Source organism: Cherax quadricarinatus, chromosome 38 (assembly GCF_038502225.1).
Source record: "Cherax quadricarinatus isolate ZL_2023a chromosome 38, ASM3850222v1, whole genome shotgun sequence".
NCBI classification, from domain to species: Eukaryota; Metazoa; Arthropoda; class Malacostraca; order Decapoda; family Parastacidae; genus Cherax; species Cherax quadricarinatus.
In genome coordinates this window covers 22,870,675-22,898,174 of record NC_091329.1, presented here as the reverse complement: position 1 = coordinate 22,898,174, position 27,500 = coordinate 22,870,675, and the positions used below count along the sequence as shown (strand labels likewise).

Below are 27,500 nucleotides of genomic sequence, written 5' to 3'. Positions count from 1 at the left end.
GGGAGTGATAATGTCAGAGGATCTCACTTTCAAAGATCACAACAATGTATCTATCACATCTAAAAAAATGATAGGATAGATAATGAGAACCTTCAAAACTAACTAGAGATGCCAAGCTCATGATGATTCTCTTCAAATCGCTTGTTATCTTTAGGGTGGAATATTGCTGTACACTAACGGCCCCTTTCAAGACAGGCGAAATTGTAGACCTTGAGAATATACAGAGAACAACTTTCACGCCACATATAAGTACAATGAAGCACCTAAATTACTGGGAACGGTTAAAGTCCCTTGATTTGTACTCCCTGGAACGCAGGCGAGAAAGATACATGATAATATACACTTGGAAAATACTAGAGGAACTAGTCCCAAATCTTCACACGAAAATCATTCCCTACAAAAGCAAATGACTCAGCAGGAGATGCAACATCCCCCCATTGAAAAGCAAAGGCACCACGAGTACTCCCAGAGACAACACAATAAGTGTCCGGGGCCCAAGACCGCTCAACTGCCTCCCAGCATACATAAGGGGGATTACCAACAGACCCCTGGCTGTCTTCAAGAAGGCGCTGGATAGGCACCTAAAGTCAGTACCTGATCAGCCGGTCTGTGGTTCGTACATCGGTTTACGTGCGGCCAACAGTAACAGCCTGGTTGATTAGATCCTGATCCACCGCGAGGCCTGGTCATGGACCAGGCCTCGGGGGCGTGGACCCCCAAAGCCCCCTCCAGGCATACTCCAGGTGTACTGTGACTGGAGGCAGTTTGATCATGAGGTTCCAAATAATATATTTGAACCTCGGACAATGTGAAAAAATAAACTCGACAACATTCTGGTCCACTGGGAATCAAAGAAGCGCGTATGGGTTAATGGGCCCCTCACTCTTGCAATTTCTTTCAAGCTACAAGATTTTCTCTAATGGCTACTTTCGCATATTTTTTCCATTACTCCTTGGGTGGAGAACCTTGGGTGGAGAACCTTGGGTGGAGAACCTTGGGTGGAGAACCTTGGGTGGAGAACCTTGGGTGGAGAACCTTGGGTGGAGAACCTTGGGTGGAGAAGCTTGGGTGGAGAAGCTTGGGTGGAGAAGCTTGGGTGGAGAAGCTTGGGTGGAGAAGCTTGGGTGGAGAAGCTTGGGTGGAGAACCTTGGGTGGAGAACCTTGGGTGGAGAACCTTGGGTGGAGAACCTTGGGTGGAGAACCTTGGGTGGAGAACCTTGGGTGGAGAACCTTGGGTGGAGAACCTTGGGTGGAGAACCTTGGGTGGAGAACCTTGGGTGGAGAACCTTGGGTGGAGAACCTTGGGTGGAGAACCTTGGGTGGAGAATCTTGGGTGGAGAACCTTGGGTGGAGAACCTTGCTCTCTTAGTCAAATTGAATGGAAAGGGAAGTTATATGATGAAATTTGATACGTAATTATCAGAGCATTTGTACTCTCCAACGACCATCCAACAGGCGACTCGGAATGATACTAAAGGCAGGAGTGAGATTTACCTTTTGGGCTTATCTTGGGACAATCAAGCGGCTATAGGAAATTGTTCTGTACGTTCACTAGAGCGGTACTCATCTTTGACAATGAACTTGGAATCTGTCACAACTCAACTCAAAATAATGTTGCTCTGTCATGAGTGGCTCTTGTCTCTTACCATTGATATGGCAACTGTCATCATTGAATACTCAGCATTATGCTACTGCACAACAAGTGGCAATCGTCTCGGATCGTAAATATAGCATCCGTGGCAACTCAACAATTATTGCGAAATTACTGTACCATGAGTGACTTTTGTCTCTGATCATGATGTTAGGTTAGGTAAAGTTTGTCAGGAAACAGGACAAGTGTTTCCTGACTCGGGTCATATGACCCGCAGCTAGAGCCTCTGGTTATCTGACCGAGGCCTTCCATCTTTCACACCTCACTGTTCATTACAGTGTTACTGCACCATGAGCAGTCTGACGTCTAGAAATATATGTACATTCTCTCAGGCTGCCCATCACAGAACACCTCCCTCGGGTCCCCGCTAGCAAACGCCCAAAACTCTTTAAATTCTAGTCAAGTATTACTTAGAATGAGTTAAATTGACTACAAACTTCAAGGATCAAAACTCTGCCCAATCCTTATAAAGGTGATTAAAAGCCAAACATATTCTCTTCATAAACTGTGTTTCTACATGTCCAGAAAAGTTTTAGGACTGGGTTAATACCTGTATGGAACGACCTGTATACGTGATATGTTGAGGTCATTTAGACTTTTAAGTAATAGGAATCGCAGAGTTCATGTATGAAATGAAATCAGGAAAACATATGAAATCTGAGGCCGAATGTTGAGAAATTCAGAAGGACCTTGATATTACTGACGTGTGACCTTGATATTACTGACTTGAGACCTTGGTATTACTGACGTGGGACCTTTATATTACTGACGTGAAACCTTGATATTACTGACGTGAAACCTTGATATTACTGACGTGAGACCTTGATATTATTGACGTGGGACCTTTATATTACTGACGTGAGACCTTGATATTACTGACGTGTGACCTTGATATTACTGACGTGAGACCTTGGTATTACTGACGTGAGACCTTTATATTACTGACGTGAGACCTTGATATTACTGACGTGAGACCTTGGTATTACTGACGTGAGACCTTGGTATTACTGACGTGGGACCTTCATATTACTGACGTGACACCTTGATATTACTGACGTGAGACCTTGGTATTACTGACGTGGGACCTTTATATTACTGACGTGAGACCTTGATATTACTGACGTGAGAACTTGATATTACTGACGTGAGACCTTGATATTACTGACGTGTGACCTTGATATTACTGACATGAGACCTTGATATTACTGACGTGGGACCTTGATATTACTGACGTGGGACCTTGATATTACTGGCGTGTGATCTTAATATTACTGACGTGAGACCTTGATATTACTGACGTGAGACATTGGTATTACTGACGTGTGACCTTGATATTACTGACGTGAGGCCTTGATATTACTGACGTGTGACCTTGATATTACTGACGTGAGACCTTGATATTACTGACGTAGGACCTTGATATTACTGACGTGGGACCTTGATATTACTGGCGTGTGATCTTAATATTTCTGACGTGAGACCTTGATATTACTGACGTGGGACCTTGATATTACTGACGTGGGACCTTGATATTACTGACTCTGAGTCTAGTAACTGCTGACACTGTGGCTAAAAACAGAGGCGTCAAGCTTAGTTGTAGACAAATGTAAAGTAAATAATTTTGTGCTTATTATTATGGTAGTGATAGTCAAATATTGTTATGGTAGTGATAGTCAAATATTGTTATGGTAGTGATAGTCAAATATTGTTATGGTAGTGATAGTCAAATATTGTTATGGTAGTGATAGTCAAATATTGTTATGGCAGTGATAGTCAAATATTGTTATGGTAGTGATAGTCAAATATTGTTATGATAGTGATAGCCAAATATTGTTATGGTAGTGATAGTCAAATATTGTTATGGTAGTGATAGTCAAATATTGTTATGGTAGTGATAGTCAAATATTGTTATGGTAGTGATAGTCAAATATTGTTATGATAGTGATAGTCAAATATTGTTATGATAGTGATAGTCAAATATTGTTATGGCAGTGATAGTCAAATATTGTTATGGTAGTGATAGTCAAATATTGTTATGGTAGTGATAGTCAAATATTGTTATGGCAGTGATAGTCAAATATTGTTATGGTAGTGATAGTCAAATATTGTTATGATAGTGATAGTCAAATATTGTTATGGTAGTGATAGTCAAATATTGTTATGGCAGTGATAGTCAAATATTGTTATGGTAGTGATAGTCAAATATTGTTATGGTAGTGATAGTCAAATATTGTTATGATAGTGATAGTCAAATATTGTTATGGTAGTGATAGTCAAATATTGTTATGGTAGTGATAGTCAAATATTGTTATGGTAGTGATAGTCAAATATTGTTATGGTAGTGGTAGTCAAATATTGTTATGGTAGTGATAGTCAAATATTGTTATGGTAGTGATAGTCAAATATTGTTATGGTAGTGATAGTCAAATATTGTTATGGCAGTGATAGTCAAATATTGTTATGGTAGTGATAGTCAAATATTGTTATGGTAGTGATAGTCAAATATTGTTATGGTAGTGATAGTCAAATATTGTTATGGCAGTGATAGTCAAATATTGTTATGGTAGTGATAGTCAAATATTGTTATGGTAGTGATAGTCAAATATTGTTATGGCAGTGATAGTCAAATATTGTTATGGTAGTGATAGTCAAATATTGTTATGGTAGTGATAGTCAAATATTGTTATGGTAGTGATAGTCAAATATTGTTATGGTAGTGATAGTCAAATATTGTTATGGTAGTGATAGTCAAATATTGTTATGGTAGTGATAGTCAAATATTGTTATGGTAGTGATAGTCAAATATTGTTATGGTAGCGATAGTCAAATATTGTTATGGTAGTGATAGTCAAATATTGTTATGGTAGTGATAGTCAAATATTGTTATGGTAGTGATAGTCAAATATTGTTATGGTAGTGATAGTCAAATATTGTTATGGCAGTGATAGTCAAATATTGTTATGGTAGTGATAGTCAAATATTGTTATGGTAGTGATAGTCAAATATTGTTATGGCAGTGATAGTCAAATATTGTTATGGTAGTGATAGTCAAATATTGTTATGGTAGTGATAGTCAAATATTGTTATGGTAGTGATAGTCAAATATTGTTATGGTAGTGATAGTCAAATATTGTTATGGTAGTGATAGTCAAATATTGTTATGGTAGTGATAGTCAAATATTGTTATGGTAGTGATAGTCAAATATTGTTATGGTAGCGATAGTCAAATATTGTTATGGTAGTGATAGTCAAATATTGTTATGGTAGTGATAGTCAAATATTGTTATGGTAGTGATAGTCAAATATTGTTATGGTAGTGATAGTCAAATATTGTTATGGTAGTGATAGTCAAATATTGTTATGGTAGTGATAGTCAAATATTGTTATGGTAGTGATAGTCAAATATTGTTATGGTAGTGATAGTCAAATATTGTTATGGTAGTGATAGTCAAATATTGTTATGGTAGTGATAGTCAAATATTGTTATGGTAGTGATAGTCAAATATTGTTATGGTAGTGATAGTCAAATATTGTTATGGTAGTGATAGTCAAATATTGTTATGGTAGTGATAGTCAAATATTGTTATGGTAGTGATAGTCAAATATTGTTATGGTAGTGATAGTCAAATATTGTTATGGTAGTGATAGTCAAATATTGTTATGGTAGTGATAGTCAAATATTGTTATGGTAGTGATAGCCAAATATTGTTATGGTAGTGATAGCCAAATATTGTTATGGTAGTGATAGCCAAATATTGTTATGGTAGTGATAGTCAAATATTATGGTAGTGATAGCCAAATATTGTTATGGTAGTGATAGCCAAATATTGTTATGGTAGTGATAGCCAAATCAAGACTCGCCTGAGAAGCTTTGGTCACATATCAGCAGAGTGGATGTCAAGGTGTAGGTCATAGTTTAAAATGTGGGTCACAGGTTAATGTGGGTCACAGGTCACAGTGTGGGCCACAGGTTACAGTGTGGGTCACAGGTTAGAGTGTGGGCCACAGGTTACAGCGTGGGTCACAGGTTACAGTGTGGGTCACAGGTTACAGTGTTGGTCACAGGTTGCAGTGTGGGTCACAGGTTACAGTATGGGTCACATGTTACAGTGTAGGTCACAGGTTACAGTGTGGGTCACAAGTTAGTGTGAATCACAGGTTACAGTGTGGTCACATATTACAGTATGGGTCACAGGTTACAGTGTAGGTCACAGGTTACAGTGTGGGTCACAAGTTAGTGTGAGTCACAGGTTACAGTGTGGGTCACAGGTTACAGTATGGGTCACAGGTTACAGTGTTGGTCACAGGTTACAGTGTGGGCCACAGGTTACAGTGTGGGTCACAGGTTACAGTGTGGGTCACAGGTTACAGTGTGGGTCACAGGTTACAGTGTGGGTCACAGGTTACAGTGTGGGTCACAGGTTACAGTGTGGGTCACAGGTTACAGTGTGGGTCACAGGTTACAGTATGGGTCACAGGTTACAGTGTAGGTCACAGGTTACAGTGTGGGTCACAGGTTACAGTGTGGGTCACAGGTTACAGTATGGGTCACAGGTTACAGTGTAGGTTACAGGTTACAGTGTGGGTCACAGGTTACAGTGTTGGTCACAGGTTACAGTGTGGGTCACAGGTTACAGTATGGGTCACAGGTTACAGTGTAGGTCATAGGCTACAGTGTGGGTCACAAGTTAGTGTGAGTCACAGGTTACAGTGTGGGTCACAGGTTACAGTATGGGTCACAGGTTACAGTGTAGGTCACAGGTTACAGTGTGGGTGACAGGTTACAGTGTGGGTCGCAGGTTACAGTGCGGGGCAGGGTTACAGTGTGGGTCACAAGTCACAGTGTGGGTCACAGGTCACAGTGTGGATCACAGGTCACAGTGTGGGTCACAGGTTACAGTGTGGGTCGCATGTTACAATGTGGGTCACAGGTCACAGTGTGGGTCACAGGTTACGGTGTGGGTCACAGATTACAGTGTGGGTCACAGGTTACAGTGTGGGTCACAGGTTACAGTGTGGGTCACAGGTTACAGTGTGGGTCACAAGTTAGTGCGAGTCACAGGTTACAGTGTGGGTCACAGGTTACAGTGTGGGACCAAGGTTACAGTGTGAGTCACAGGTTACAGTGTGGATCACAGATTACAGTGCGGGGTCACAGGTTACAGTGTGGGTCACAGGTTACAGTGTGGGTCACAGGTTACAGTGTGGATCACAGGTTACAGTGCGGGGTAACAGGTTACAGTGCGGGGTCACAGGTTACAGTGCGGGGTCGCAGGTTACAGTGTAGGTCACAGGTTACAGTGTGGGTGACAGGTTACAGTGTGGGTCGCAGGTTACAGTGCGGGTCAGGGTTACAGTGTGGGTCACAAGTCACAGTGTGGGTCACAGGTCACAGTGTGGGTCACAGGTCACAGTGTGGGTCACAGGTTACAGTGTGGGACGCAGGTTACAGTGTGGGTCACAGGTCACAGTGTGGGTCACAGGTTAGTGTGGGTCACAGGTTACAGTGTGGGTCGCAGGTTACAGTGTGGGTCACAGGTTACAGTGTGGGTTACAGGTTACAGTGTGGGTCACAGGTTACAGTGTGGGCCACAAGTTAGTGCGAGTCACAGGTTACAGTGTGGGTCACAGGTTACAGTGTGGGACCAATGTTACAGTGTGTGTCACAGGTTACAGTGTGGATCACAGGTTACAGTGCGGGGTCACAGGTTACAGTGTGGGTCACAGGTTACAGTGTGGGTCACAGGTTACAGTGTGGATCACAGGTTACAGTGCGGGGTCACAGGTTACAGTGCGGGGTCACAGGTTACAGTGCGGGCTCGCAGGTTACAGTGTAGGTCACATGTTACAGTGTGGGTCACAGGTTACAGTGTGGGTCGTAGGTCACAGTGTGGGTCGCAGGTCACAGTGTGGGTCACAGGTTACAGTGTAGGTCACAGGTTACAGTGTGGGTCACAAGTTAGTGTGAGTCACAGGTTACAGTGTGGGTCACAGGTTACAGTGTGGGTCACAGGTTACAGTGTGGGTCACAGGTTACAGTGTGGGCCACAGGTTACAGTGTGGGTCACAGGTTACAGTGTGGGTCACAGGTTACAGTGTGGGTCACAGGTTACAGTGTGGGTCACAGGTTACAGTGTTGGTCACAGGTTACAGTGTTGGTCACAGGTTACAGTGTGGGTCACAGGTTACAGAATGGGTCACAGGTTACAGTGTAGGTCACAGGTTACAATGTGGGTCACAGGTTACAGTGTGGGTCACAGGTTGCAGTATGGGTCACAGGTTACAGTGTAGGTCACAGGTTACAGTGTGGGTCACAGGTTACAGTGTTGGTCACAGGTTACAGTGTGGGTCACAGGTTACAGTATGGGTCACAGGTTACAGTGTAGGTCATAGGTTACAGTGTGGGTCACAAGTTAGTGTGAGTCACAGGTTACAGTGTGGGTCACAGGTTACAGTATGGGTCACAGGTTACAGTGTAGGTCACAGGTTACAGTGTGGGAGACATGTTACAGAGTGGGTCGCAGGTTACAGTGCGGGCCAGGGTTACAGTGTGGGTCACAAGTCACAGTGTGGGTCACAGGTTACAGTGTGGGTCACAGGTCACAGTGTGGGTCACAGGTTACAGTGTGGGTCGCAGGTTACAGTGTGGGTCACAGGTTACAGTGTGGGTCACAGGTTACAGTGTGGGTCACAGGTTACAGTGTGGGTCACAGGTTACAGTGTGGGTCACAGGTTACAGTGTGGGCCACAAGTTAGTGCGAGTCACAGGTTACAGTGTGGGTCACAGGTTACAGTGTGGGACAAAGGTTACAGTGTGAGTCACAGGTTACAGTGTGGATCACAGGTTACAGTGCGGGGTCACAGGTTACAGTGTGGGTCACAGGTTACAGTGTGGGTCACAGGTTACAGTGTGGATCACAGGTTACAGTGCGGGGTCACAGGTTACAGTGCGGGGTCACAGGTTACAGTGCGGGGTCGCAGGTTACAGTGTAGGTCACAGGTTACAGTGTGGGTGACAGGTTACAGTGTGGGTCGCAGGTTACAGTGCGGGTCAGGGTTACAGTGTGGGTCACAAGTCACAGTGTGGGTCACAGGTCACAGTGTGGGTCACAGGTCACAGTGTGGGTCACAGGTTACAGTGTGGGTCGCAGGTTACAGTGTGGGTCACAGGTCACAGTGTGGGTCACAGGTTAGTGTGGGTCACAGGTTTCAGTGTGGGTCGCAGGTTACAGTGTGGGTCACAGGTTACAGTGTGGGTCACAGGTTACAGTGTGGGTCACAGGTTACAGTGTGGGCCACAAGTTAGTGCGAGTCACAGGTTACAGTGTGGGTCACAGGTTACAGTGTGGGACCAAGGTTGCAGTGTGAGTCACAGGTTACAGTGTGGATCACAGGTTACAGTGCGGGGTCACAGGTTACAGTGTGGGTCACAGGTTACAGTGTGGGTCACAGGTTACAGTGTGGATCACAGGTTACAGTGCGGGGTCACAGGTTACAGTGTGGGGTCACAGGTTACAGTGCGGGGTCGCAGGTTACAGTGTAGGTCACAGGTTACAGTGTGGGTCACAGGTTACAGTGTGGGTCGCAGGCTACAGTGCGGGTCACAGGTTACAGTGTGGGTCACAGGTCACAGTGTGGGTCGCAGGTCACAGTGTGGGTCACAGGTCACAGTGTGGGTCACAGGTTACAGTGTGGGTCGCAGGTTACAGTGTGGGTCACAGGTTACAGTGTGGGTCACAGGTTAGTGTGGGTCGCAGGTTACAGTGTGGGTCACAGGTCACAGTGTATGTCGCAGGTTACAGTGTGGGTCACAGGTCACAGGTCACAGTGTGGGTCACAGGTCACAGTGTGGGTCACAGGTTACAGTGTGGGTTGCAGGTTACAGTGCGGGGTCACAGGTTACAGTGTGGGTCACAGGTCACAGTGTGGGTCACATGTCAAGGTGTAGATTATGTGATAAGTTTGGGTCGCATATCAAGATTCAGATCGCTGGACTAGATGCAAGTCTGAAGTCTTGTTGCAGGTCTTAAGTCTTGTTGTAAGTCTGAAGTTTTTTTGCAAGTATGAAATCTTGTTGCATGTCTTAAGCCTTGTTGCAAGTCTGAAGTTTTGTGAGTCTGAAGTCTTGTTGCATATCTTAAGTCTTGCTGTAAGTCTGAAGTCTTGATGCATGACTGAGATTTCGTTGCAAGTCTGAAGTCTTGTTTCATGTCTGAAGTGTTTTTGCAAGTCATAAATTATCGCTGAGATGACTTATCATGAAGATGCTGCAGTAGGTGATGATGAAGGTGATGATGAAGGTGATGATGAAGGTGATGATGAACGTGACAAACAGAGAAGCGTCTCGTTGAGCAGGTACACAGTGAGGAAGACAAACCAGAAGACGAGCAAGACAATGAAGGTGAAAACAACAGGTGGAGGGTCACATTGAAGGTGAAAACAACGAGTGGAGGGTCACACTGAAGGTGAAAACAACAGGTGGAGGGTCAAACTGAAGGTGAAAACAACAGGTGGAGGGTCACACTGAAGGTGAAAACAACAGGTTGAGGGTTACAGTGAAAGTGTACATCACAAGAGAATGATGGTGAGTTGGTACCTTGGCTTGCAGCAGCTGTAGTTCGTGCAGCAGAAGTGCTGTCCTGGCTTGTGCCTCAGCGAGGGCGGTCTGCGTGGCGCGCTTCTCACAGCGCTCGGCCTCCCAGTCGTCACGGTGAGCGCGGACCTGCGGAGATACACACACTATCACACTTGAGAAATGGTATGGTGGCATCGACAAGATGTTGAATAAGATACTTGTGTACAGTTCTGGACATTTATTAGAGGTAACTCTCGGCCAGGAGTGGCTTTAATAGTACTGAGGAAGCCACTCCTGACTTTAATAGTACTGAGGAAGCCACTCCTGGCTTTAATAATACTGAGGAAGCCACTCCTGGCTTTAATAGTACTGAGGAAGCAACTTCTGGCTTTAATAGTACTGAGGAAGCCACTCCTGGCTTTAATAGTACTGAGGAAGCCACTCCTGGCTTTAATAATACTGAGGAAGCCACTCCTAGCTTTAATAGTACTGAGGAAGCAACTCCTGGCTTTAATAGTACTGAGGAAGCCACTCCTGGCTTTAATAGTACTGAGGAAGCCACTCCTGGCTTTAATAGTACTGAGGAAGCCACTCCTGGCTTTAATAATACTGAGGAAGCCACTCCTGGCTTTAATAGTACTGAGGAAGCAACTCCTGGCTTTAATAGTACTGAGGAAGCCACTCCTGGCTTTAATAGTACTGAGGAAGCCACTCCTGGCTTTAATAGTACTGAGGAAGCCACTCCTGGCTTTAATAATACTGAGGAAGCCACTCCTGGCTTTAATAGTACTGAGGAAGCCACTCCTGGCTTTAATAGTACTGAGGAAGCCACTCCTGGCTTTAATAGTACTGAGGAAGCCATTCCTGGCTTTAATAGTACTGAGGAAGCCACTCCTGGCTTTAATAGTGCTGAGGAAGCCACTCCTGGCTTTAGTACTACTGAGAAAGCCACTCTTGGCTTTAATAGCACTAAATAAGCCATTCTGGCTTCAATAGTACTAAAGAAGCCATTCCTGGCTTTAATAGTACTAAAGAAGCCACTCCTGGCTTTAATAGTATTAAAGAAGCCACTTCTGGCTTTAATAGTACTAAAGAAGCCACTCCTGGCTTTAATAGTATTAAAGAAGCCAATCCTGGCTTTAATAGTATTAAAGAAGCCACTCCTGGCTTTAATAGTACTAAAGAAGCCACTCCTGGCTTTAATAGTATTAAAGAAGCCAATCCTGGCTTTAATAGTATTAAAGAAGCCACTTCTGGCTTTAATAGTACTAAGCCACTCCTAGCCAAATATTTCCTGTAATAAATGTCCTGAAGTATATATTTCTTGAATTGTCTTTATAAAGTTAAGACACATGTGCAACATCTGGATATCTTTATTGTAGACGTTTCGCCATCCAGTGGCTTTATCAATACAGATTCTGGGACATAATAGGAAGACAGTAGAACTATATACAAAAGATGAGGTAATCAGTCCCTCAGCCTTGGAGTTAGTGTTCACAGCATCGTGAACACTAACTCCAAGGCTGAGGGACTGATTACCTCATCTTTTGTATATAGTTCTACTGTCTTCCTATTATGTCCCAGAATCTGTATTGATAAAGCCACTGGATGGCGAAACGTCTACAATAAAGATAGCCAGATGTTGCACATGTGTCTTAACTTTCATATTGTCGGTATTTTATACCTTTCTTGCACAAATTGTCTTTATAATTAGTACTAATACACACACACACACACACACACACACACACACACACACACACACACACACACACATCAAGCACTGATGGATGCTGATCAAACACCGATGGAATTTTGATTAGCTGGAGAGAGGAGACAGCGGAGAATAAAGTGATTACATAGCGGGAACGCTTCACTCTGGAGGTCCCAAGGTGGTAATTGCAGTGATGTATAGCCCACCACAGAACAGCATTAGACCAGGGCAAGAGTATGACGAGAGCAATAGAGTGATGGTTGACACACTGGCTGCAGTGGCCAGAAGAGCTCATGCATGCAGGGCAAAGCTCCTGATAATGGGTGACTTTAACCACAAGGAGAACGACTGGGAGAACTTGGAGTCACATGGGGGCCAAGATACATGGAGGGCTAAGATGATGGAGGTGGTACTGGAAAACTTCATGTACCAACGCGTAAGGGACACTACAAGAGAGAGAGGAGAGGATGAACCAGCAAGACTGGACTTAGCATTCACCTTGAGTAGTGCAGATATTGAGGACATCACATATGAAAGACCCCTTGGGGCCAGCGATCATGTGGTTTTGAGCTTCGAATACACAGTAGAGCTACAAGTGGAGGGGGAAGCAGGAAGGCCAGGACGAATGAAGCCAAACTACAAGAAAGGGGACTACACTGGAATGAGGAACTTCCTGAATGAGGTTCAGTGGGACAGAGAACTGGCAGGGAAGCCAGTTAATGAGATGATGGAATATGTAGCAACAATGTGCAAGGAGGCTGAGGAGAGGTTAGTACCCAAGGGAAACAGGAATAATGAAAAAGCCAGGATGAGCCCATGGTTCACCCAAAGGTGCAAGGAGGCAAAAACCAAGTGTGCTAGGGAATGGAAGAAATATAGAAGGCAAAGGACCCAGGTGAATAAGGAGAGCAGTCGTAGAGCCAGAAACGAATATGCGCAGATAAGAAGGGAGGCCCAACGACAATATGAAAACGACATAGCAGCAAAAGCCAAATCTGACCCGAAGCTGTTATACAGTCACATTAGGAGGAAAACAACAGTCAAGGACCAGGTAATCAGGCTAAGGAAGGAAGGAGGAGAGACAACAAGAAAAGACCGTGAAGTATGTGAGGAACTCAACAAGAGATTCAAAGAAGTGTTCACAGAGGAGACGGAAGGGGCTCCAGAAAGACGGAGAGGTGGAGCATACCACCAGGTGCTGGACACAGTACACACAACCGAGGAAGAAGTGAAGAGGCTTCTGAGTGAGCTAGATACCTCAAAGGCAATGGGGCCGGATAACATCTCTCCATGGGTCCTGAGAGAGGGAGCAGAGGCGCTATGTGTACCTCTAACAACAATATTCAATACATCTATCGAAACAGGGAGATTGCCTGAGGCATGGAAGACAGCAAATGTAGTCCCAATCTTTAAAAAAGGAGACAGACATGAAGCACTAAACTACAGACCAGTGTCACTGACATGTATAGTATGCAAAGTCATGGAGAAGATTGTCAGGAGAAGAGTGTTGGAACACCTAGAAAGGAATGATCTCATCAACAGCAGCCAACATGGTTTCAGGGACGGGAAATCCTTTGTCACAAACCTACTGAAGTTCTATGACATGGTGACAGCAGTAAGACAAGAGAGAGAGGGGTGGGTGGATTGCATCTTCTTGGACTGCAAGAAGGCGTTTGACACAGTTCCACACAAGAGATTAGTGCAAAAACTGGAGGACCAAGCAGGGATAACAGGGAAGGCACTACAATGGATCAAGGAATACTTGTCAGGAAGACAGCAGCGAGTAATGGTACGTGGCGAGTTGTCAGAGTGGGCACCTGTGCCAAGCGGGGTCCCACAGGGGTCAGTCCTAGGACCAGTGCTGTTTCTGGTATTTGTGAATGACATGACGGAAGGAATAAACTCCGAGGTGTCCCTGTTTGCAGATGACGTGAAGTTGATGAGAATTCATTCGATCGAAGACCAGGCAGAACTACAAAGGGATCTGGACAGGCTGCAGACCTGGTCCAGCAATTGGCTCCTGGAGTTCAATCCCACCAAGTGCAAAGTCATGAAGATTGGGGAAGGGCAAAGAAGACCGCAGACGGAGTACAGTCTAGGGGGGCCAGAGACTACAAACCTCACTCAAGGAAAAAGATCTGGGGTGAGTATAACATCAGGCACATCTCCTGAAACGCACATCAACCAAATAACTGCTGCAGCATATGGGCGCCTGGCAAACCTCAGAACAGCATTCCGACATCTTAATAAGGAATCATTCAGGACCCTGTACACCGTGTACGTTAGGCCCATATTGGAGTATGCGGCACCAGTTTGGAACCCACACCTAGCCAAGCATGTAAGGAAACTAGAGAAAGTGCAAAGGTTTGCAACAAGACTAGTCCCAGAGCTAAGAGGTATGTCCTACGAGGAGAGGTTAAGGGAAATCAACCTGACGACACTGGAGGACAGGAGAGATAGGGAGGACATGATAACGACTTACAAAATACTGAGAGGAATTGACAAGGTGGACACAGCAACACGGGGACACAGTTGGAAGCTGAAGACGCAGATGAATCACAGGGATATTAGGAAGTATTTCTTCAGCCACAGAGTAGTCAGGAAGTGGAATAGTTTGGGAAGCGATGTAGTGGAGGCAGGATCCATACATAGCTTTAAGCAGAGGTACGATGAAGTTCATGGTTCAGGGAGAGTGACCTAGTAGCGACCAGTGAAGAGGCGGGGCCAGGAGCTTGGACTCGACCCCTGCAACGTCAACTAGGTGAGTACAACTAGGTGAGTACACACACACACACACACACACACACACACATATATATACATACATACAGTACATATACACGCATGTAGTATCCATATGTACATTCATACATGCACAAATGTGTGCATACATTCATTCAACTATACACTCATACATATACACATATATACATACACACAACATTTATATTATTCACTCAATAGGTTATTGGAAGATCTGTTGAAGAGGAGTGAAATAAACGATGGAATGTGAAACCCGGGGTGACAACCTCCTGAGAAACATAACAAGGGAAGAAAGAATGAATAATGCATATAAAAACTAAAAAACTAAAAGAGAAAAGGAATGAAGAGAGTGAAAAAATTATAGAGGGAGAAAAAGGGGGAGATCTGCATACAAGGAGAGGTGTATGTCGCTCAGTGTAAATACTGTATTCTGGGAGTTTACATAAATCCCTATTTTAAGGACGGAGGTATTCTGGACTGCTGGAGTACAGATTACACGTGTAATCTGTACTCCTGTAATTGTTTCCTCCTGTAATTTTTTCCTCCTGTAATTGTTTCCTCCTGTAATTGTTTCCTCCTGTAATTGTTTCCTCCTGTAATTGTTTCCTCCTGTAATTGTTTCAACCCTGAAACCAATTCCTTTAAATTTATTCTCCGTGAAAGTTCACTCTGTATGTAATTTCTTACTGCAAATAATTTCATATTTCTCAGAATTTAATCACCTTAATAAAATTCATTTGTAAGTGAAGAAATAAGCGAAATATTAATAATTTAAAACCGTATTGCTAGCAAGGAGTGTCGTGGCGTCCTTCAAGGTACCTTCGCCCCTCAGAAAAACATTATACTTTTCTGTGCTGATGTCGGATCCGTGAGTTAAATACCGATCAACATCGTTCCTTGACTTGTAACACCATCTACATAACATGCAGTGTCATGAGAACGAGAGGAACAGTTGATTAAGGTCGTGCTTTCCTTAATTAAATTCAAGAAGATTCAAGTATTGACTCACACGCAGAGAGAGGCTAGGACGCCATATTGGAGATTTAACCACCACCTACATATTTTCTTTTAAATCCCAAGGAAATGCTCTCTTTATTATGACTACTAATCTGTACGTAAGACCTTGGATAGATGGGTAAATATTAGGCTTAACATCGCCACATTCTGAGGTGATCATAAGTTTAAAGGTTCATTACTATTATTATTATTATTATTATTGTTATTAGTATTATTATTATTGTTGTAGGTAATAGGTTGGTAGACAGCAACCACCCAGGGAGGTACTACCGTCCTGCCAGGTGACTGTGAAACAGAAACCTGTAACTGTTTTGCATGATGGTAGGATTGCTGGTGTCTTTTTCTGTCTCATAAACTCGCTAGATAACAGGGATATCTTGCTACTCCTACTTACACTTTGGTCACACTTCACAGACACGCACATGCATATATATATATATACATACATCTAGGTTTTTCTCCTTTTTCTACATAGCTCTTGTTCTTTATTTCTTCTATTGTCCATTGGGAAGTGGAAAAGAATCTTTCCTCCGTAAGCCATGCGTGTCGTATGAGGCGACTAAAATGCCGGGAGCAATGGGCTAGTAACCCCTTCTCCTGTAGACATTTACTAAAATAGAGAAGAAGAAAAACTTTATAAAACTGGGATGCTTGAATGTGCGTGGATGTAGTGCGGATGACAAGAAACAGATGATTGCTGATGTTATGAATGAAAAGAAGTTGGATGTCCTGGCCCTAAGCGAAACAAAGCTGAAGGGGGTAGGGGAGTTTCGGTGGGGGGAAATAAATGGGATTAAATCTGGAGTATCTGAGAGAGTTAGAGCAAAAGAAGGGGTAGCAGTAATGTTGAATGATCAGTTATGGAAGGAGAAAAGAGAATATGAATGTGTAAATGCAAGAATTATGTGGATTAAAGTAAAGGTTGGATGCGAGAAGTGGGTCATAATAAGCGTGTATGCACCTGGAGAAGAGAGGAATGCAGAGGAGAGAGAGAGATTTTGGGAGATGTTAAGTGAATGTATAGGAGCCTTTGAACCAAGTGAGAGAGTAATTGTGGTAGGGGACCTGAATGCTAAAGTAGGAGAAACTTTTAGAGAGGGTGTGGTAGGTAAGTTTGGGGTGCCAGGTGTAAATGATAATGGGAGCCCTTTGATTGAACTTTGTATAGAAAGGGGTTTAGTTATAGGTAATACATATTTTAAGAAAAAGAGGATAAATAAGTATACAAGATATGATGTAGGGCGAAATGACAGTAGTTTGTTGGATTATGTATTGGTAGATAAAAGACCGTTGAGTAGACTTCAGGATATACATGTTTATAGAGGGGCCACAGATATATCAGATCACTTTCTAGTTGTAGCTACACTGAGAGTAAAAGGTAGATGGGATACAAGGAGAATAGAAGCATCAGGGAAGAGAGAGGTGAAGGTTTATAAACTAAAAGAGGAGGCAGTTAGGGAAAGATATAAACAGCTATTGGAGGATAGATGGGCTAATGAGAGCATAGGCAATGGGGTCGAAGAGGTATGGGGTAGGTTTAAAAATGTAGTGTTAGAGTGTTCAGCAGAAGTTTGTGGTTACAGGAAAGTGGGTGCGGGAGGGAAGAGGAGCGATTGGTGGAATGATGATGTAAAGAGAGTAGTAAGGGAGAAAAAGTTAGCATATGAGAAGTTTTTACAAAGTAGAAGTGATGCAAGGAGGGAAGAGTATATGGAGAAAAAGAGAGAGGTTAAGAGAGTGGTGAAGCAATGTAAAAAGAGAGCAAAAGAGAGAGTGGGTGAGATGTTATCAACAAATTTTGTTGAAAATAAGAAAAAGTTTTGGAGTGAGATTAACAAGTTAAGGAAGCCTACAGAACAAATGAATTTGTCAGTTAAATTAGGAGAGGAGAGTTATTAAATGGAGAGTTAGAGGTATTGGGAAGATGGAGGGAATATTTTGAGGAACTGTTAAATGTTGATGAAGATAGGGAAGCTGTGATTTCGTGTATAGGGCAAGGAGGAATAACATCTTGTAGGAGTGAGGAAGAGCCAGTTGTGAGTGTGGGGGAAGTTCGTGAGGCAGTAGGTAAAATGAAAGGGGGTAAGGCAGCCGGGATTGATGGGACAAAGATAGAAATGTTAAAAGCAGGTGGGGATATAGTTTTGGAGTGGTTGGTGCAATTATTTAATAAATGTATGGAAGAGAGTAAGGTACCTAGGGATTGGCAGAGAGCATGCATAATTCCTTTGTATAAAGGCAAAGGGGACAAAAGAGAGTGCAAAAATTATAGGGGGATAAGTCTGTTGAGTATACCTGGTAAAGTGTATGGTAGAGTTATTATTGAAAGAATTAAAAGTAAGACTGAGAATAGGATAGCAGATGAACAAGGAGGCTTTAGGAAAGGTAGGGGGTGTGTGGACCAGGTGTTTACAGTGAAACATATAAGTGAACAGTATTTAGATAAGGCTAAACAGGTCTTTGTGGCATTTTTGGATTTGGAAAAGGCGTATGACAGGGTGGATAGGGGGGCAATGTGGCAGATGTTGCAGGTGTATGGTGTAGGAGGTAGGCTACTGAAAGCAGTGAAGAGTTTTTACGAGGATAGTGAGGCTCAAGTTAGAGTACATAGGAAAGAGGGAAATTATTTCCCAGTAAAAGTAGGCCTTAGACAAGGATGTGTGATGTCACCGTGGTTGCTTAATATATTTATAGATGGGGTTGTAAGAGAAGTAAATGCGAGGGTCTTGACAAGAGGTGTGGAGTTAAAAGATAAAGAAGTGGGAGTTGTCACAGTTGCTCTTTGCTGATGACACTGTGCTCTTGGGAGATTCTGAAGAGAAGTTGCAGAGATTGGTGGATGAATTTGGTAAGGTGTGCAAAAGAAGAAAATTAAAAGTGAATACAGGAAAGAGTAAGGTTATGAGGATAACAAAAATATTAGGTGATGAAAGATTGGGTATCAGATTGGAGGGAGAGAGTATGGAGGAGGTGAATGTATTCAGCGGATGGGTCTATGAAGGATGAGGTGAATCATAGAATTGATGAGGGGAAAAGGGTGAGTGGTGCACTTAGGAGTCTGTGGAGACAAAGAACTTTGTCCTTGGAGGCAAAGAGGGGAATGTATGAGAGTATAGTTTTACCAACACTCTTATATGGGTGTGAAGCATGGGTGATGAATGTTGCAGCGAGGAGAAGGCTGGAGGCAGTGGAGATGTCATGTCTGAGGGCAATGTGTGGTGTGAATATAATGCAGAGAATTCGTAGTTTGGAAGTTAGGAGGAGGTGCGGGAATACCAAAACTGTTGTCCAGAGGGCTGAGGAAGGGTTGTTGAGGTGGTTCGGACATGTAGAGAGAATGGAGCGAAACAGAATGACTTCAAGAGTGTATCAGTCTGTAGTGGAAGGAAGGCGGGGTAGGGGTCGGCCTAGGAAAGGTTGGAGGGAGGGGGTAAAGGAGGTTTTGTGTGCGAGGGGCTTGGACTTCCAGTAGGCGTGCGTGAGCGTGTTTGATAGGAGTGAATGGAGACGAATGGTTTTTAATACTTGACGTGTTGTTGGAGTGTGAGCAAAGTAACATTTATGAAGGGGTTCAGGGAAACCGGCAGGCCGGACTTGAGTCCTGGAGATGGGAAGTACAGTGCCTGCACTCTGAAGGAGGGGTTTAAAATCTGTAGTGTAAAGCACCCTTCTGGCAAGACAGTGATGGAGTGAATGATGGTGAAAGTTTTTCTTTTTCGGGCCACCCTGCCTTGGTGGGAATCGGCCAGTGTGATAATAATAATATATATATATATATATATATATATATATATATATATATATATATATATATATATATATATATTGTCGTGCCGAATATGTAAAACTGGTCAATTAGCAAGAACTCATTTAAAATTAAGTCCTTTATAAAATTTTATCTTATACGCTTAAAGATATATTTTTTTCATTATTGTTATTGTAAAAAATTTTAATTTTGCACCAAAAGAATATTAGAAAACTTACCTAACCTTATTATAACAAGCGCAATTTATTTTAGCCTAATCCAACTAAATATATTTTAGATTTGTTTACAGTAATTTAATACTAAACAAACACAGTGAAATATATTTTTTTCGTTAGGCTCAGAATGATTTTGGCGAAATTATTGCATACACAAGTTTTCACTTGTCCTCTATGGCAAGATGAGCGTTGCTATTTAAGCCAAGATAGCAAGTTCTGCCTATTCGGCACGACATATGTATATATATATATATATATATATATATATATATATATATATATATATATATATATATATCATACACACATCTAGGGTTTTTCTTCTTTTTCTTAACAGCTCTTGTTGTTGTTTTTTTCTCTCTCTATTGTCCATGGGGAAGTGGAAAAGAATCTTTCCTCCGTAAGCCATGCGTGTTGTAAGAGGCGATTAAAATGCCGGAAGCAATGGGCTAGTAACCCCTTCTCCTGTACACATTTACTAAAAATCAGAAGGAGAAAGACTTTATTAGTGTGGAGTTTAAAGATAAAGAATCAAATACAAAGTGGGAGTTGTCACAGTTGCTCTTTGCTGATGACACTGTGCTTTTGGGAGATTCTGAAGAGAAGTGGCAGAGGTTGGTGGATGAATTTGGTAGGGTTTGTAAAAGAAGAAAATTAAAAGTGAATATACCTGGAGTTTACCTGGAGAGAGTTCCGGGGGTCAACGCCCCAGCGGCCCGGTCTGTGACCAGGAAAGAGTAATTTTATGACGATAACAAAAAGGTTAGGTGATGAAAGACTGGATATCAGATTGGAGGGAGAGAGTATTGAGGAGGTGAATGTATTCAGATATTTGGGAGTGGACGTGTCAGCGGATGGGTCTATGAAAGATGAGGTGAATCACAGAACTGATGAGGGGAAAAGGGTGAGCGGTGCACTTAGGAGTCTGTGGAGACAAAGAACTTTGTCCGTGGAAGCAAAAAGGGGAATGTATGAGAGTATAGTTGTACCAACACTCTTGTATGAGTGCGAAGCATGGGTGATGAATGCTGCAACGAGGAGAAGGCTGGAGGCAGTGGAGATGTCATGTCTGAGGGCAATGTTTGGTGTGAATATAATGCAAAGAATTCGTAGTTCAGAAATTAGGAGAAGGTGTGGGATTACCAAAACTATTATCCATAGGGCTGAAGAGGGGTTGTTGAGGTGGTTCGGATATGTAGAGAGAATGGAACTAAACAGAATGACTTCGAGATTGTATAAATCTCTAGTGTAGGGAAGGCGGGGGTAGGGGTCGGCCTAGGAAAGGTTGGAGGGAGGAGGTAAAGGAGGTTTTGTGTGCGAGGGGCTTGGACTTCCAGCAAGCGTGCATGAGAGTATTTAATAGGAGTCAATGGAGACAAATGGTTTTTAATACTTGACGTGCTGTTGGAGTGTGAGCAAAGTAACATTTATGAAGGGATTCAGGGGAAACCGGACTTGAGTCCTGCAGATGGGAAGTACAGTGTCTGCACTCTGAAGGAGAGGTGTTAATGTTGCAGTTTTATAACTGTAGTGTAAAGCACCCCTCTGGCAAGACAGTCATGGAGTGAATGATGAAAGATTTTCTTTTTCAGGTCACCCTGCCTTGGTGGGAATCGGTCGATGTGTTTATAAAAAAATTATTATTATTATTATTATTATTATTATTATTATTATTATTATTATTATTATTATTATTATTATTATTACTATTATTATATTTCTAATATATTTTGTCTTAAAAATAATGAATTCATGTAGTTCAGTGTCAATAGGAATATCTTATTAATAGGAAGGAAGGTGCGAGAGGGAAGAGAAGCGAGCGGTGGAATGACGAGGTAAAGAGAGTGGTAAAGAAAGAAAAAGTTTGCATATGAGAGGTTTTTACACTGTAGAGGTAACATGAGGAAGCTGGAGAATATGGAGAGTAAAGGAAAGGTTAAGAGAGTGGTGAGGGAGTGCAAAACGAGAAGTAATGAGAGAGAGTGAGGTTTTATCACCACATTTTCCTGAGAATAAGAAAAAGTCTTGGAGTGAGATCAATATGATGAGAAAGCCTAGGAATGAAATGGATTTTAAAGTTAAAAAAAAATGAAGGTAATAATTGAAGAAGAGAAGGAGGGAGTGATTTCTTTCGCTGGACAGGGAGGTATAATATCTTTTAAGAGTAAGGAACATCCAGATGTGAGTGTGGGGAAGGTGCAAGAGGCAGTCAGTAGAATGAAAGGGGGCAAAACAACTGGGATAAATGGAATTAAGACAGAAATGATAAAAGCTAGCGGTGATATGGCTTGGAGTGGTTGGTGTATCTGCTCAGTTTTTGCATGAAAAAAGGAAAAGTATGTAGAAAGTGGCAGACATCATACTTAGATCCTTTGCATATAGGAGGAGACAAAAGTGAGTGTATGAATTATAGGGGAATAAATCTACTATGTATACTGGGTAAGGTGTATAGTTAGTATTGAAAGACGAAGAGCAGGCCTGCGAGGGAACATTAATTTAAGTGTAGCGGATGTGTAGACCAAGTGTTTCCAGTGAAGCATTTGCGTAAACATTACTTAAATTTTCATTTCATTAATGGACTTAGAAAAGGCATATGATAGGGTGGATAGTGAAGTAATGTGGCAGATGTTGCTAGTGTATGGAATAGTTGGTAGGTTGCTTCAAGCAGTTAGATTTTTAAGAAAGTAGTGAGGCTTAGGTAATAATAAGACTTAGACAGGGATGTGTGATGTCACCATACTTGTTTAACATATTTATAGATGGAATTGTAAAAGAAGTGAATGCTAGAGTGTTGGAGAAACTGTGGAATTCAAAGAGAATGACTCTAATATAAGGTAGAAGTTATCATATTTGCTGATGAAACGGTACTTTTGGGAGATTTTAAAGTTAAAAAGACTGCTAAAACAGTTTGGGAGGATATGTAAAAGTAGGATATAAAAGTGAAAATATGAAAGAGCAAGACGATGAGATCAACAAAGAATCTAGACAACGAAAGATCGCATATTAGACTGGAGGGAAGGACAATAGTGGAAGTCAGTGTTCAGATATCTGGGAGTGGACTTGTCGGCAGATGATTATGTGAGAGATGAGATGAACCACTGAACTGACGAAGGAAAAAGATGGATAGAACACTGAGGCATCTGTGCAGACAGAACTTTATACATAGAAGCAAAAATTGGAAATGTTCCGCAGTACAGTGGTCAACCTATACTCTGGTATAGTGGTCAGCACTGTTGTATGTATGTGTGAAACATGGGTTTTAAACATTACAGCGAAGAAAAGAGGAGGAGATGGAGATGTCATGTTTGAGGGTAATGTGTAGTGCAGAGAATTCGGAGTCTGATGATTAAAAACAGGTGGTAGATTACTAAAAGTAATATTCAGAGAGCTGAAGAAGACAGAGTTGTTGAGATAGTTTGGATATTTAGAGAGGAGGGAGTAAAATAGGATTACTAGGAGGGCGTAAAAAGCTGTGCTGGAGGGAGGGAGAGGTAGGAGTTGTACTATGAAGTTGGAGGGAGGGAGGGAGTTAGGGAGGTTTCAAGTGCTTAAGATATGAGTGGAGGCAAGTGGTTGTTATGATTCAACGTGCTGTTAGAATGTGAACAAGGTAACATTTATGAAGGGATTTAGCCAGACTTGAGTCCTGGAGATGGAAAGTACAGTGCCACAACTCTGAAGGAGGGGTGGAGATGCTGCGGTTTGGGGAGGGGGGGGGTCATCCGAACCGTGACATAGACGCGCTGCTGATAAGACAGTGACTGAATGAATGACGGTGAAAGTATTTTTTTTTCTTTTTCTCGGCTCTCGTTATCTCGGTGTGCTAAAAAATTAAATTTACGTTGAGCTAAATAATTTCAGTGAAACATAATACATGATCGTCCGATTACAGTTATTACGTTTGTTAACTGAACAGATAAGAGGGCGATAGTTTATCTATGGAAACTGAATTCCTCAAAGATAGTTAACTAAAGTTTACCACCTGGAGGGTACCAGTCTTGACCAGGGAGTTTGAAGGATACACCTGGAGGGTACCAGTCTTGACCAGGGAGTTTGAAGGATACACCTGGAGGGTACCAGTCTTGACCAGGGAGTTTGAAGGATACACCTGGAGGGTACCAGTCTTGACCAGGGAGTTTGAAGGATACGCCAAAGTGTGGACCGCTGTACCTGAGTCCCTTTTATGACTAATTAATAAGTAGGTTACTTCCCAGCAATCAGCTGGGACAGGTCTAGTGACCTGTGTCAGTAATCCTACACAACATGCAGCCTTGATGACTAGTGTGTAGTCGATAGGCTTTAAACCAAATTAACCAACTAACCTACGTAAATTGTTACAATATTGGATAAAAAAAAAAATTTAACATATTTAAAAGGAGCTAACATTCTTCTAGAGAACATTTAATACTAATACACTGAACAGAGGTTTTAAAACCTCGTTTGAAATTTAAGTTTAATACAGTTAGATATTCTGGAGATGTGTATTAACTGTTAAAGTGAAAGTGGTGTATTAAAACTATAATTAAATCTGTAATTAAAACTATAATTAAAACTGTAATTAAAACTATAATAGCAAAAAGATATATATGAACTGGTAGAAAAACAAAGTAATATCGATTACTGTTTGTTGTTATAATTAAAGATTTAAAGAGAGCTAGATATTGATGTTAATGGTTTAAATTTAAGTGTTATTCCTGAGGTAAGGTATAATAAGTATAAATTAAGAGAACAATAAAAATGCCATAAGAAAAAGTTGAGTGAAGGATGTATTTTTAAAGGTGTTAATATAATCTCGGAGGTTATACCGTATTTATCGAGTCTTGTACTGTCGTGAAGTTTGTACTCAGGTTGGGCGTCATAGCATGTCTAGTTATTATAACCATGGGGGAGCGCTAAACCCGTAGGGATTATACAGCTTCTGTAGAGGGAGGAGGGGAGAACGATGGAAGGTATTCAGACTCATGCCAGGAAAGCGGAGCACAGATCCAATTCCCTAGATCAAGAGCCCGTCACCAGCATCAAGGAACCTCCCTTGAGGGGTTGGCATGTCAAGAAGACATTAGTTACTTGTGATGTGGTTATTTTTTTTTGTGACTCAGGCTTCCAAGAAGAGTTTAACAACAAATACTCCGTCTGTCTCAGTAACAATCATTGTTGTCAAGGTGCTGGAGGAAGTCACACACAGAAGTCAGGATAATATGTCTGGCGTCATTCATTAAAAAAATGTAAGAGTACAAATTTCGATTATTTGAATTTCTAGCTTAGATAGCGGTCACTATGTAAACTGATCTCGAAACTACAAAATATAAATTAATATAAAGACTATTACAATGGTGGGAGATTGTATCTGTGAAAGAGAAATTTGATCAGTGGTGTGAGAAAGATTATTTCATCACAATTAGAGCGCCAGGGCCGCTAGGCTATTAAAGTTGGAGGCTACCGGAGAAATTTTCTGTTGTAATAGGTGGGTTAATTTATTTTCAAGCCTGTCGACTACAAGAGGATCAATAAGGTTGTATGGAACATGTTAATCACTAGTCAAGAATACTTCAACCCCTAAAATAGGGGTTAAAGTACACTGTCTATATACACTATGAACGTAGGAAGACTGATTATATATATGATAGACATATATACATCTCTCAGTCTACATATATCCTATGGAGGATGAATAGGCTGTCTAACATTTTTCTTTGTTATAGCCTTCACTCGAACATTTTTTTTTCAATAATTTGAAACAAGAATGTCAAAAAATAGATGATTCTGTAAGAGATGAGATGAATCACTGAATTGACGAAAGAAAGAGTGTAAGTGGCACACTGAGGCTCTGGAGGCAAAAATAGTAGAATACACCAGTGTATAGTGATTAATGCTATACTCTGGTATAGTTTTCAATACTATGGGTGAGAAGCATGGGTTTTTAAACATGAATTTGGTTATTGAGGGTAACAATATACAGTTTATACTTGTTGTTAAGGAAGTCAGGTATTGTCTGGTCGTCTGATTAAATTAGGTTGATTTGCAAGTCTCCAGGTATTATTAAGTTTATCACCAAACTTATCTACGTTGATATGTGGTGATTTGTAGAATTTTGTTTGATTATTTTTTGTTATAAATTATGCAGATCCTGTATGTATTTCCAAAGTTCGCCTCCAGAATACACTAAGTAATCTATTTTGTTTTATCGGTGTATTAGAAAGCAGTTAGTCTTACCTTTTTATGAGGTCTGTAGTTATGTATGGCATTGTACCCGAACAAGTTATAAATATAGTGTGTTTCATTCTGAGAGAATAATGAATGTTACGTTTGGATATAATGACTTAGAAATATACCATCATATTTAAATACAGAGATATTCTTGGTGTTTCTGAAGACAGGTGTTGTTTGGTCAGTTGTATACGGTAATATTTCCTCTCTTGATCTGCAGTAAGCTGACAATTATAAATGCCAGAGATGAGATTTATTAAAAAAACATATTACGGGGTTTTCCTCCTCGTGTATCATGTGCGTTAAGTATTATATTGTACGAGATTCAGTTATTTATCTTGCATTCACCGCTGACATCAGTGATGTACTACTATATAGAAAGCCGCTTGTTATGCTGAGCATTTCGGGCTAATTAGGTTAGTTTTGTCCCAGGATGCGACCCACACCAGTCAACTAGCACCCAGGTACCCATTTTACTGATGAATGATCATAGACAACTGGTGTAAGGAAACAAGTCCATTATTTCTACCCCATCGCCGGGCATCGAACCCGGACACTCACCGTGTGAAGCGAGAGCTTTTGCCACCAGGCCACGGGGTACAAGTACGTTGTTTTCATTCCCTTAGCAGCCTTGATAAGGTTGTGTAAACAACGTAACAGAGGGGAAGAGTACCATACATCACTGCTTACAAAACTGTGTAAACCTAAATATGTAAATACAGACGTAAGATGATAAATTCTACAGGAAAACATAAACAGTCTGTAAATAAAATACAGGACGTGGCTAGAATGTAAGATAATAAAGACTATTGAAAGTGGAAGAAAATCTGCATATCTAATACTAGAAGAGCTTAGAAAGGAGTGATAGAAACTAAAGGAAGAATTAGACGATATGCAAATTTGGTTCAATATCACACACACACACACACACACACACACACATACGCATACACACACACACACACACACACACACACACACACATACACACACACACACACACACACACATACGCATACACACACACACACACACACACACACACGCACACACACACACATACGCATACACACACACACACACACACACACACACACACACACACACACACACACACACACACACACACACACACTAAAATACGTCAATAGACCTATGACCCATATTTAAGAGGACATCACTGCAATATTGAGAGGAATTCCAAGTTTGCCACACACCTGGTCTTGGACCGTCTTGCTGACGCTGTATTTATAGCCACGTCCCGCCCACCACCGCCCACGCCACACTATACTGGTATGACTGTGGTAAATATAACTACGCCCATCCCTGTGTCGTCACTGGTGTGGGAGTGGATTTGGTCGTGGTGTGGGCGTGGTCATGGTGTGAGGGTACTGGTGGTGAGACTGTGAGAGATAAATAGATAAGATAAATTACCTGCATGTCGAGAAGAGCGACATGTTCGTCGTGGTCAGCCTGAAGCTTAGCAAAAGCCTCTCTCAGTCGTCGTACCTCAGCCTCTGGACCAGCCTCTCTCAGTCGTCGTACCTCAGCCTCTGGACCAGCCTCTCCCTCCACCTGCAACATCACCATC

At 41.9% G+C, this 27,500-nt stretch overlaps 1 protein-coding gene across 1 annotated transcript in view; it reads right to left on the bottom strand.

The window, feature by feature from the left end:
* Nucleotides 1-27,499, bottom strand: part of LOC128693053 (uncharacterized) — a 39,315-nt gene extending 11,816 nt beyond the window's left edge. The window contains exons 1-2 of the mRNA XM_070091952.1: nt 27,344-27,499; nt 10,249-10,374 (exon numbers count right to left, since the gene is read on the bottom strand). Of these exons, the coding sequence (XP_069948053.1) occupies nt 10,249-10,374; nt 27,344-27,499 (282 nt within the window). The remainder of the gene's footprint in view (nt 1-10,248; nt 10,375-27,343) is intronic.
* Between the last annotated feature and the right edge of the window lies 1 nt (nt 27,500).